At 47.2% G+C, this 12,968-nt stretch overlaps 1 protein-coding gene across 1 annotated transcript in view; it reads right to left on the reverse strand.

Annotated features, from left to right (window-relative positions):
* Window positions 1–12,968, reverse strand: part of STAT1 (signal transducer and activator of transcription 1) — a 52,198-nt gene that overhangs the window by 19,864 nt on the left and 19,366 nt on the right. The window contains exons 10-17 of the mRNA XM_004601228.2: window positions 10,471–10,629; window positions 8,133–8,225; window positions 6,010–6,069; window positions 4,457–4,486; window positions 4,271–4,364; window positions 3,796–3,837; window positions 1,691–1,774; window positions 428–526 (exon numbers count right to left, since the gene is read on the reverse strand). Of these exons, the coding sequence (XP_004601285.2) occupies window positions 428–526; window positions 1,691–1,774; window positions 3,796–3,837; window positions 4,271–4,364; window positions 4,457–4,486; window positions 6,010–6,069; window positions 8,133–8,225; window positions 10,471–10,629 (661 nt within the window). The remainder of the gene's footprint in view (window positions 1–427; window positions 527–1,690; window positions 1,775–3,795; window positions 3,838–4,270; window positions 4,365–4,456; window positions 4,487–6,009; window positions 6,070–8,132; window positions 8,226–10,470; window positions 10,630–12,968) is intronic.

Consider the following 12,968-nt stretch of genomic DNA (forward strand, 5'->3'; position numbering starts at 1 on the left):
AGTTTACCATGGGAAAAAGATTTTATTCTTTACCAAGTCTTACTTTATCAAGTAAGGCTCATTTCTAACACAGACATAGCTCATTCTCCAGAATCACTCAAGATCCTTAGCAGCGTGTACTAAGGGAGATAACAATACGCACCCAGTCCCTAACTGTCAATCAGAAAATAACAGGGCGAGATGAGAAAAAGGAAAAAAGTGGGACCAGACGTGACAGAGGGACAGTGGTGCATGGTCACGGGCACTCTGATGGCGGACTGTCATTCTGCACATCAATCCACGAACTTGAACACAACTGTAACCCTATTAGCTAAACGATATATTTTAAAAGGTCTCCTTAGCAGCTCCCCCTGTGTGACATCAGGCTCCCTCAACATTGGGGGCCAGTCCAGACATGCAGACACTAGAACAGGTGCAATTTCCATACCCTGGGTTCCGCCACCAGCATGTTGTACCACAGGATGGAGGCCCAGCCACTGGGGAGCTGGCTGACATTGGAGATCACCACAACGGGCAGAGAGGTCGTCTGCAAGAAGACAGACACCATGAAATCTTCGGAATCACACAGTATCACCTTCATCCCCCCCACTCTTGAAGCCTCAGAACTAAGTCAGGAATGAATTCAACACCTGGGTTTATTTTAGACTCGAAAGAAAGTTAAGAGGTCAAGTGATGTTTTGTTTCCAGCTTATCTTTGCAGTTGAGGAAAGAGTCTCCTTGCTATGTATACGAAAGTTAGCACGTGATTCTTGCCAGGGCGATAGTATAGTGGATAAGGTGCATACTTTGCATGCAGCCACTTTGATCCCTGGTACCCCATACGGACCCCCCTCGGTCCCCAACGCCCCATATGGTTTCCCTGAGCATTGCCAGGAGTAATTCCTGACTGCAGAGCCAGGAAGAACCTCTGAGCATTGCCATGAGTGGCCCCCAAACAAAAATGAAACAAAAAAGAAAGGTAACATGTGATATCTCAAATGGAACATGTGGAATACTAAGCGTAGAGAATTTGGAAATTATTTCAGTGCTATGGCTTCCCGAACCACTAACTAGGTGACACTAGCATTACAATTTGTGTTAATGAAGTCATATTCAAGGGGGAGCCACTGGTAGTACCGGCTGGTGTCAACATAATATGAGCTGAAAGTGGTCTCAATGACATGTGCACCAAAGGGGTGCACATGCCTGAGTGTGCAAGACCTCAAGTTTGAACCTCAACACCATGTGGCTTTTCCAGGAAACGGCGCTGCCAGGCAGAGCTGTACTGCATTGCCTGGCCTGAGCACCTGTCCATGAGTCCCTCATGACCAGCTGAGCATCACTGGGAGTGGCCCCGGGACCCTCAAAGCACTGCAGAGAAGCTTCCCCCACCTCAAAAAAAAAAAAAGATTTCTTCACCAAAGCCCACAAAAACTTGAAAATAAAACACGTATAAACAGTTAAGGGGCCAGACTGATAGTACAGTGAGGAGGGTGTTTGCCTTGCATGCAGCTGACCCAGGTTCGATCCCCAGCATCCCATATAGCCAAGCACCGCCAGGAGTAATTCCTGAGTGCAGAGCCAGGAGTATCCCCTGAGCATTGCTGGGTGTGACCCAAAAAGAAAAAAAAATACCCCAAACAGTTAAAAGCCAAATCAATCAATCAATCAATCAATCAAGGTTTTCAGTTCCTAATCATGGCCGTCTTACCTCCAGGTCAATGACCAAACCAGGCTGGCACAACTGGGTCTCGAAACTAAGGGAGTGGAGCTCCTCAGTGACGATGAGAGGACCCTGTAGAGAGAAAGGGGAGGGGGACGGAGCCTTTCATCCACCGATCCTGCCGCTCAAGAAGGGACAACAAGCACTGCTCTCGGCCACAAAAGTTCAGGACAGCTGCGGCACCGTCCCCTTCCCAACAGCCTCCCTTGCAATCACCCTGAGTGTCTGAACATCCTCCGAGACTGCAGACCTCGGTCTGGGGTGGTCAGAGGAAGGAGCCACGCCAAGAGGTTCCCGTGTGACCACCAGCCACTTGGCGCTCGCTCGGCACCTCTCCCCAGCCAACCAATCTGTGTGGGCTGAGCCACTCCAGCAAGAGGGGACGGCAGGAGCTGAGACTAGAAGTGCTCGTGTGATCTAGGTGTGAAGATTTCCAGACAGACTGATTGGCCGGCCTAAGCCTGGCAGGCCCCCTGGTGCCTTGGTTTGGGTAGCCAAGCTCTAGTTCCAAAAGCGCCTTCTCGCAGCGTCACTCCCGTGAGCATCGGAGATCGGCCACAGAGAGGAGCAGGCCTATCTGTGGTCACAGGAGAAAGCAGGAAAGACTTGCACTGCCAGGCAGCTGACCACTCCACAGCTCCACACGCCCCCTACTGGCGTGCTGTGGAAGAACAGTATATTCTCTTTTCTCATTTTTTATTAGTGAATCACCATGATATATTTATATATATATATAAATTACATATTTATATATAACATACTTTCCTTTATATATATATATAGGCTATATATATAGCCCTAGATAAGTCAGACTTTTTTCAATTATCCTGAATTTTATTTCTTTTTAATTAAAAAAAAATTTTTATTAGTGAATCACCGTGAGGTACAGTTACAGACTTACAAACTTTAGTGCTTGCATTTCAGTTATACAGTGGTCAAGTTACAATACCTCCACCAGTGCCCATTTTCCACCACCAATGGTCCCAGTATCCCTCCCATCACCCCCACCCCGTCCTCCCCCCACCCCCCTCCCCCCCACCCCACCCCACCTCTGTGGCCGGGCATTCCCTTTTGCTCTCTCTCTCCTTTTGGATGTTGTGGTTTGCAGTAGAATTATTAAGTGGCCATCATGTTCGGTCTATAGTCTACTTTCAGCCCGCACTCCCATCCCGAACGGGCCCTCCTTTACTTGGTGGTCTCTTCTCTATCTGAGCTGCCTTTTCCCCCAGCATGCAAGGCTGGCTTCTAAGCTGTGAAGTAATCCTCTTGGTACTTATCTCTACTGTTCTTGAGTGTTAGTCTCCCATTCTGTTACTTTCTATTCCACAAATGAGTGTAATGTTTCTATGTCTGTCTCTCTCTTTCTGACTCATTTCACTTAACATGATACTTCCATGTTGATCCACTTATATGCAAATTTCATGACTTTATCTTTTCTAACAGCTGCATAGTATTCCATTGTGTAGATGTACCAAAGTTTCTTTAACCAGTCATAAGAACAGTATATTCTACTCTACAGGCACAAGGAATAAGAATACCCTCAACCCAGTCCTCTCTCCTCCAGGCAGCTTGACCTGTGTCCATTACTCCATTTCAAATTTCTCAACAACATAATTCCAGAAGAGTCTAGTTGTCAAAAAGAAGTGAAGAGAAATACTGTGTCACTGAGGAGGGATCGTGTACAATGGCAGGCATCCCCTCTGAGCACGACCTGATGTTGTCCTGGTCATCAGAACACAGCCTTTAGCTCCAGCTCTCACTGGCATTCCCTGTGCAACCCTCGCTAAATCCTGCAATACCTTCCCAGGCTTGACCTGGTTCCTGTGAGTAATATAGAAGTCCTCCCCAAATCTATTCATGTGCACAAATCAACCTGGTTATAGAGTATGACTCTTACTGCTACCAATGATATGCCCCAAAGGTCACTCCCTGAGCTTCCTTAGTCAGCCTCTCTCTGAGGTGTCCCCAGCCACAGGGGTGCTGGTTAACTCCACTGGACAGGGATCAATTCACAATGAGGAAGTTAGAGCCCATTCAGACACACACAGAGGGGGGAGAGAGAGAGAGAGAGAGGGTGAGAGAGAGCGCCTCACCTCATTAGTCCTGGTGCCTGCATTTTTCTGTTCTTTCAGTTGCTGTAAAATAAGAAACCATCTTACTACCTGGCCAAAGATGCTATTTTCACTTACAAATCAGTAAGAGTTGGAACTTAGAATAAAGAACATGAAATGGTTTTCCAAACACAGAACAAGAGAGGAAATGCCCCTTGTGAAGGTACTTAAGAAGGATGGCCTTTCCCCAGCATGACATCTTGTCCACACCAGAGGGTCTAGAAGGATCCAAAGGATTGCATCTGGTCCCCTCCCCTTCCCCGTGCAAACTGTTCCAGAATGTTCCCTAGTCAAACTGAACTTCTCCACAAACCCCATGCAATCAATCACCAGAAACACATTCTAAACCTGAACTCCAAGGGTGCTCTCCACACGATGCACACAGAGCCAGTCTGTGGGGGACACGGACCAAGGGAGACAGATTCAGCTCCAAGAAGAGGGGAACTGGCCTCCTCACCAGGTGTCGAAACTCTGCCGCCAGACTTCCGTTGATGGACTCATCCATGTTCATCACCTTTGTATGTGTGCCCAAGATGTTGAACTTTCTGAATCTAAACAAGGAATGGCAGACATGTGTAAAAGGCCGGGAACTATTCAGCCATGAAGCAAAATAGTGAAACTCGGTGCAAAGCGATTTACATACCCTTTCACTGTATTTTTCTCATTCACATCTCTGCAAAAAAAAAAAAGATATATAAACATGTGAATTTAAAGTTTGAAATAGCCTTAATATTAATGCAAAAGCATGTGTATAAGTAGAAGATGTATAGACGTCTACACCTGTGGGTTTTCCACCCCTTCGTTCATTGCACCCTCAGCCAACCAACCAGCCACCATTAGTGCTGGCAAGAATAACTGGGTGTCCCTGGGCCTCATTTCTCCATTATCCACGCTGCTCAAGGCACCAAGCTTTCAGCATTTTGTGAGGAGTAAGCCAGCTAAATGCTAAAAAAGAGCAACTGGCTTGCTCTCAGTAAATGGATGCACGGTCATGGCTGTTTATTGAATTTCTCACTTGTGCTGGGTATTAGGGATGCTCTAACTGAACTTAGAAGACTTTCTGACGTGATGGCTTAATTCTTATTTCTATTCTTTGTGATCTTTAATAGTCACAACAAAACTTGAGGGTAGTCAACTAGTTTTTAAATCTGAGGTTACAGATCTTGAGAGACCTTGCACCTTACATAAATTCAGGGCATACCTGTCATGTTCTGCACAAATACCCTACCTTAGAGGCAGAGGCACAGAATGAAAAGATGAGCCATCCATCATCTCTAACAGTGACCTACTTTTCCTCTTGGATAAAATTTTGTTTTGCTTTTTGGGCAACATCCAGTGGTGCTCAAAGCTTCCATCTGGCTTCGTGCTCAGGGAATCATTCCTGGAGATGCTAAGGAGACCGTATGTGGTGCTAGGGATCAGACCGGGGTCAGCTGCTGGCCAGGCACATGCCCTACCCCCTGTACCACCTTCTCTGGCAGCTGGATGAAACTTTGGAATGAAAAGGAATAGTGTGGGATAAAGAACACTCCAGAACTGAAAAAGACAGAAAAGAGCCAGGAACACAAACTCAAAGAGAGACTGGGTCAAAGCAGAGTGTGTGGTCAACTGCAATGGCCAAGTTCTAGGAGTCTGTGGATCCCAAGAAGATTCCCCCAAATGCTGTTTAACGTCACTCCAGAAACAACCTGACAACTGAGTGAAGAACCAGCACTGCTTGGAAACAGACTTGAGTGTGGAGGAATAACCAACTTTCGAAGTTCCCTTTGAAAGCTAGGAGAAGGGATAATATGCCACATCTAGTTGCTTCCAGACTTGATCATGACAAACTTCATAAAGCTCAAAATTTACTTCTCCTTTCATTCCTCTCCCAGTAGGGGTGATACTGTCTTCTGGGGAGCAAAAGCAGCCTGGGGTGCAACTGGGAGGGAGGTGCTTTCTTTGCTTGCTTGATGAAAGGGAGATTTCTGTGTGTGTGTTGGGGGGGAGTACGGAACAATCTTCTTGGATTTTTTTTCCCAAAAAAAAAGATGGTTGGCCAAATAAGTCTGGAAACCTCTGCTTTATGCTGAGACCAGCTCCTGGGGAAGCTTTCGGATTCCAGCTTCATTTACAAACAGTCCTGGCCCGTCAGTCTGCATTAGCTGTCGTGCCCAGCATTTGTTCATGTATCTTAGGTAATGGCAAATATCTTACTTGTCAAATAAGACTTTGACTTTCAGGTTATAATTCAGCTCCGGTAATTTCACCAACAATCTGGGGGGAGAAAAATGAAGATCATTATGATTCTGAAAAGCTATGCCAAGTTAGTGATGATGCTAATTTACTATCAATTAACATTTCAGTATCTCGTACCCTCTCTCCAGTTTCTGGTTATTACAATGGTATTGAAGTCCTTGTGAGTCTACTAAGTATCATACTTTAGAAAGTATGATAATCTCCAGGCTGCAACTGCCAGGAGAAAACTCTGGTCACTAAAGTCTGACAGAGGCTTGTTCTCTCTCCCTTGAACACGAGTCTTGCTTGCTTGTCTCCATGTCTCTTTGCTTGCATTTCCCACTCCAGAGAAGCCTGCCTGTGTTCTCTGTTCTCTCTCTCTCTCTCTCTCTCTCTCTCTCTCTCTCTCTCTTTCTCTCACCCTTCCTCCTCTACTCCCTCTCCTCTTCTCTCTCCTCTCCTCTCCTCTCCTCTCTCCTCTCCTCCCCTTCCTGCCCCTCTCCCCCCTCCCCTCCCCTCTCCTCTCCTCCCACCCCTGCCTCTCTCTGTTTTGTATTGTTTTTCTGGGCCACACCCAGTGATGCTCAAGGATTACTCCTGGCTCTGCACTCAGGAATCATTCCTGGTGGCACTCACAGGACCATACAGGACACTAGGGATCAAACCTGGGTCACCTGTGTGCAAGACAAGTGCCGTATCAGCTGTATCATCTCTCCAGCCCCTATGTTTTCTCTGGAACACGTACTTCCTCTTTCTTTTTCCCTCTTCTTGTGCTTTCTAAGATGTTTCATTCAATAAAAACTATCTTGCTCCAATAAAAATAAAACCCAAACTGACAGAAGCATTGAATTTATTCCCACCAAAAGTTACAAAGAGTACCCATTTTCTTCTATAATTTTCCAAAACTAGACTGTAACAAAACTTCTACTTTGGTTTTGTCGGTTTGGTTTTGTGTGGAGCCACACTCAGCAGTATGTGGGAACTACTCAGAGGTGCTGGGAATCAAACCTGCAGCTCCCATATGCAAAGCGTGAGCTATAACCCTTTTGCGCCATCTCCCTGGGCCTCAAAATTCGTTCCGTTGGTGAAAAAACAAAAATTATCTCCATCTTTAGAAAAGTGAAGGTCACATTCCAATCTCTCCAAGGCAGTGTGGAAAGACAGTAGGAAAGAGTGCAGGGCTGACACTCAGGTGCCTCTGTGGGAGACTTGGGGAAAAAAGTCTTTGAAGGCAGCTCCATGGGGAGCAACGGGGATACGGAATGGGCTTTGGAGTGCCCCTAGCTGCCAGGTGTAGAGTCACAGATGCTCTAGCACGGCACTGTCCTCTGGAAGGATGCACCCACAGAGGAACTCAGCAGTACCCTGAACCAAGGGACAGAGCCGGCCAAAGGCAGTCCCGCCGCTCACTGGAGGAGCACTGCAGCCCTTGAAAATAGGAAAGTCAAAACGTACGTCCTTGTGTACGAACATTTCTGCAATAGATGATCACAGAGAAAAGCTAGACTGCAGACCACAGAGAAAGAACCCTAGTTTTCAAAATAAACTTTGTGTACCATATAGACCTAGATGGAGATATGTGTGTGATGTGCTTACAGAATTGCATAGATGTAGAGAAAATTCTGGGAGGACAAACACGAGGCTGTTCCCTAGGGTGGTTAATAGACATTCGACCAGAGCCAACTTGGAAAAGTTGATAAAAGCTGTGAACCCACACACAAGAAAAAAAAATGGACGTGGTCTCTAAACCCTCTGCCTGAAATTCCAGAGCTATAAATAAAGCTCATGTTATAAACAGATGCGCAGGAGAGGATGGGACTTCTGACATCTTCAGTTCCTGCTCTGGGCATCTCTGAAATTTCAAATTCCTCCTTACAGTGAATGTGCATGAGGGACGAACCGGGTGTGTGCACACATGGATACCTGTGACATTTTTGTTCTGAATATGACTGACAAATCTGAGGCGTCTGAAGTAGGGATTCGTATTAAATCATTGCAGCAAAATTGCTTCCTCTAAAGCGGGCTGTGTAGCAGAGTTGAAAAGGGAAGGTGGGAACAGGAAGCACGTGACTGGCAAAGTCTAGAGCTATCTCTTTCCTTACCTCAACTTCACTGTAAACTGCACCCCCGTCTTCAAGACTAAGGGCCTCTGCGGGTGAGTCGGCATGCACGGCTGTCTTTCCACCACAAATGAGCTGAAAATTCCCAACAAAGGGTAAGTTAGCATTTCCATGACGACAAAGGTAGTGAAAAATTTCATCTCTTAAAGAGAAAAGGAAAGAAAAGGGCTTGAGCTAAAAATAGTTAAATATAGTCTGAAATAGATAAAAATAGTCCAAAAAATTCAAACAAGTTGGATAAATGAAGGGGAGATTTCTAATCAGGAAAGAAATCTTCAAACCTATTATGCACTTAAAAAAAAGTGCTTTGTAGAAACTCAATAATGGCCACCACAAAGTGGACTGTTCATTTTCCAGTATACATGAAAACTGCCCACTAGACTTACTGTGCTGATTCTTTTGCAAAAATATACAAACACAAATCATTCTGGTCCCCCAAAGTAGTGAAATGTTCCATGCCCTGTATACCTTTATTTAAAAATGAAACGAAAAAAGAGGGAAATTTTCCTACCTTTGAAAATGAATCACATATTTCTTCATCTATATTATCATCTGAAATACTTTAGTGTATTTTGGAAAACAGCCCTTTTAGAAATACTGTCTAGTGATATTGCCTACTGATATCTAATAAACATTTCAAAATATTAACTTTTTGTTTGAAAAGTAAAACAAATATGAAAGCTACACTTGAAAACCCAAGTCAATGTCTTTAAATATATGAAATCACCATCCAAGTATTTCTGGTTAGATTTCAACCACAGGCAATCCCAAATATTTTTATTATGTCACCAGCACAAAAAAGTGCTTGCAATATGACCTGTACTCCTCTTTTTGTTTTGGCTTTTGGGTCATACCTGGCGATGCACAGGGGTTATTCCTGGCCTTGTGCTCAGGGGAACCATACAGGATGCTGGGGATTGAGCCCAGATCGGATGTGTGCAAGGCAAGCACCCCACCCACTGTACTACTGCTCTGGCCCTGATCTGTACTCTCCTACCCAGAGCTATTGCTTCAGCAACAAAGGGTACCGGGAAAAGCTACCATGGGCAAGGCCCTACACAGAAAAATAGAACGACAAAGGTACATCCCCTCCAGGACAAAGTAACCAACTTACACAGACAACCCTATCTCAGAGGCCATGGTGGGACCAGATTGGAGAATGAACTACGAAGATCTGGAAGGATCTGAGCACCCTTCTGGGGAACTTTGGGAAGATTTCAGATATAAGCTGAAGTGTTCAGGATGCTACAATTGTGAAGTCAGGTACAGGAGAAAGTGGCTCAGGGACAGAGGAAATCATGACAGGAGCACAGAGATGTCCACAAGGCAGGTCCAGCCAGGGGCAGGAGGCCGTTTGCCTGGAGATGAGGCAGGCGAGGACACTTCCGGCAGGGGCAACGGGGCCAGCCTGAGGAGGCAGCACACCAGTGTCCAGCTCACAGGCTCTGCTGACTGCGAGCAGGTGACAGAGAACCGGACTAGAACTTGGCCCTGAGACAAGCTCAAGCCATGAAGGCTAGAGAAAGGGCTGAGCGGGTCATCCCAGGAGTGCCAGTTAGGCTGCAAGAGCCTGAAACGAGATCATGTCATGTCTGGGAAGAAGAGGACAAACAGCCAGGACACTGGTCACAGGGAGGAGGGACAGGAGGGACAGCTCCTCCTTCCCAGCCTAGGTGGCCGCAATTGTGAAGGGCGATGGGAATGAACCAGAAATTCGAAAAAGCTGATCACTGGTGAAAATACGTGACAAAGTTGAAAATACATGAGAATGGCAACTCTTTAGGAGAGGCTTCTAAAGGCTCTCAATTCCTGCGAGTTCTCTCTGGAGTGAAGAGAGGACCGTGTTATTGCACTTATTTGTGGAGTATAGGATAACATCACATGAGGCTGACACCCAAGGACAGTAGATACAAGGGCCAGGGGGATTGCCCCATAGCTGGAAGACTGCTTCATGAGCGGAGGGGAGAAGGCAGATGGAATAGAGAAGGGATCACTAAGAAAATGATGGCTGGAGGAACCAGTTGGGATGGGAGATGCATGCCGAAAGTAGATAATGGACCAAACATGATGACCTCTCAGTGTCTGTGTTGCAAGCTATAATGCCCTAAAGTAGAGAGTATGGGGAATGTTGTCTGCCATGGAGGCAGGAGGAAGGTGGGAAAGGGGGGTGTATACTGGGGATACTGGTGGTGGGGAATGTGCACTGGTGGAAGGATGGATGTTTGATCATTGTGAGATTGTAACCCAAACATGAAAGCTTGTAACTATCTCACGGTGATTCAATAAAATAAAAAAAAAAAGAGAGAGAAGACCGTGTTACCTCTGAATGAGCTGCTGGAAGAGGGTGATGGTGCGGTCCCACAGCACCGACTTGTTCTTGGTGATCGGGTCGTGGTCGTAGGGAACCTTCTGCTCCAGCTCCTCCAGCTTCTTCAGCTGCTGACGCACCTGCTGCAGACTCTCGGCAACGATGGTGAACCTGGGGAGGCACAGTGCACAGAGCTCTCGGTCCCAGCTGGCCCTCGGCCGCCTGCGGTGCAGGGAACCCCGGGGAAGACCCGTGCCGGGTGGGCAGAAGCCGGGGCCATCCTCACAGGCAAGAGTGCACCCTCGCTGGGAAGAGAAACTTCCACATACGACAGCCAGGAGACAGGTGGAATGGAGGAGAGGGGAGAAGAGACTGGGCTCATCAAAGGGCCGTGATAAGCAGAGGGTGAGATTTGGGCTGAGAGGTGGAGGACAGAATTGGGAGGACTCCACTAGGCAACACCATCAGACCCACACATCTGGCAGCAGGAAAGGGAAATGGGAGAACAGCCTTCGAGCGATCCAGGTGATGCCAGACCCCGTCCGGAGTTGAAGTGAAAGAAGAAAGCAAAATGCGAAATGTTTGAGCTGGGACCCTCCAATAGGCAGCGAGCAGGGAGCCGCGCCGTGGCAGAGAGGCTCATCCTTGCTGACAGTAAATCGCCCCAAGAAAATCTCGCTAGCAAGAACCCCCTCGTTCCCTGAGTCCAGCTCACAGCACCAACTGAGCAGCCCTGGGCTGTGAGAAGAGCAGCATAAAGGGGGGGAGGGTGGGCAAGCCGGTGGGACCCTCGAACCCAGTACTGCCTAAGTGTGGGCCCCAGCTCACAAAAAAAAGACAACAATGCTCGCATGGTCCAGTCAAGGGGGGAGAGAGTCTGCTTTAGTTTTCTCTCTTCCTTTATTTATTTTTTTTGGGGGGGATGGGGGAGTAGGATTTGGGGCTGCAACCGGCAGCACTCAGAGTTTCCTTCTGGTCCTGTGCTCAGGAATCACTCCCGAAATGCTCAGGGATCACAGGAAGTGCTGAGGATCAAACCGCTCTTGGCTGCGTACAAGGCAAGCGCTGTATGCACAACACCATCTCTCCAACCCTCGAGGGTTTGTGCTCACCAGGAGAGGCACGGGGGACAATAAGCCATGCCCAGAAGGCTCCCCACAGCCCAGGGTCTCCTGGGCCACCGGGAAGATCTGGGGGTCAGATTTTCTCAAGATTCCGGGAAACAGCACACGGGGAATCTCTGTTCCAACAGCAAGAAGCAATTCATAAAAGGAAAACAGATGGTGGTGGGCGGGAGGGGGTCAGGGCCACTGCTCAAAGGGTGGGAACACATGCCTTCCACGCACGAGGCCCTAAATTTGGTCCCCAGCACTGCACAGATCCCAAGCGCCAGGATTTCACCCTAGTGGCGGTCACCCCAAGCAGTGCCAGGCCCAGCACTGAACCATCCAGGCTGGTTGGTGAAGTACTGCTAGGAGTAGCACCCTGCTTAGGGCTCAATTAACGGTCATAAAAGATTGGTGATTGTGACTGTGATTGTGATCGATATATATATATATATACATATATATATATAGTAGTAGCAATCTCAGACAATAAATCTTTTTGTTTTGTCTGTTTTGGAACCACACCCAACTGTGCTCAAGGCTTACTCCTGGTTCTATGCTCTGGGATCACTACTGGCGGGCCCAGGGGACCATATGGGATGTTTGGGATCAAATCTGGGCTGGTCATGTGCAAGGAAAGCATTGTACCCATTGTGCTATCACTCTGCTGCCTCAGAAAATAATCTTATGAGATCTGTGGTCCTAGAGATCCTGGATTCTTCAGATTCTAGCCCAGAGTCTGGCTTAAGAGGTATTTGTGTTAAGTGGATGACCAAAAATCCCGTGAGAAGCTATCATTCTGTTATGCAAGCCTTAAAAAAAAAAGTCTCCAGATATTTTGTGTTGAAGAAAACACGAGGACTCTTTGGGGCTGGAGTGATAGCACAGCGGGTAGGGCATTTGCCTTGCATTCAACCCAGGTTCGAATCCCAGAATCCTATATGGTCCCCTGAACACTGCCAAGGGTAATTCCTGAGTGCAGAACCAGAAGTGAGCCCTGTGCATCACCAGGTGTGACCCAAAAAGCAAAAAAAAGCAAAAAAAAGAAAACACCAGGACTCAAGTTGCTCAGAGATCACGAAGTGACGGTAGCCCTGTTGCTCTCACAAACCAAGGGGGTGTTCCAATACACAGAGAGCCGGGGACAGGAGGGCTCTTCCTCCAGCTGACCCAGGCTGGAGAGCTCTGTGCTCTCGCATCTTCAGGGCAACAAGTGCTGGATCATTCCAAACTCTAAACCAGTGTCTCCTAAAGGTGAACACTGGGGAGAGACTACTATTCATTTGCTTAAGGAAGGAAGATTTCTAGTTGGGGTGAGGGTGGGGAGCAGGGGTTATAGCGGTATTGAGCGCTTTTTTTTTTTAAAGTTTGGGTGTTCTTCCATAAAATGGGGATGTTAAGCCA

Source organism: Sorex araneus, chromosome X, assembly GCF_027595985.1.
Source record: "Sorex araneus isolate mSorAra2 chromosome X, mSorAra2.pri, whole genome shotgun sequence".
In the NCBI taxonomy this organism is placed as follows: domain Eukaryota; kingdom Metazoa; phylum Chordata; class Mammalia; order Eulipotyphla; family Soricidae; genus Sorex; species Sorex araneus.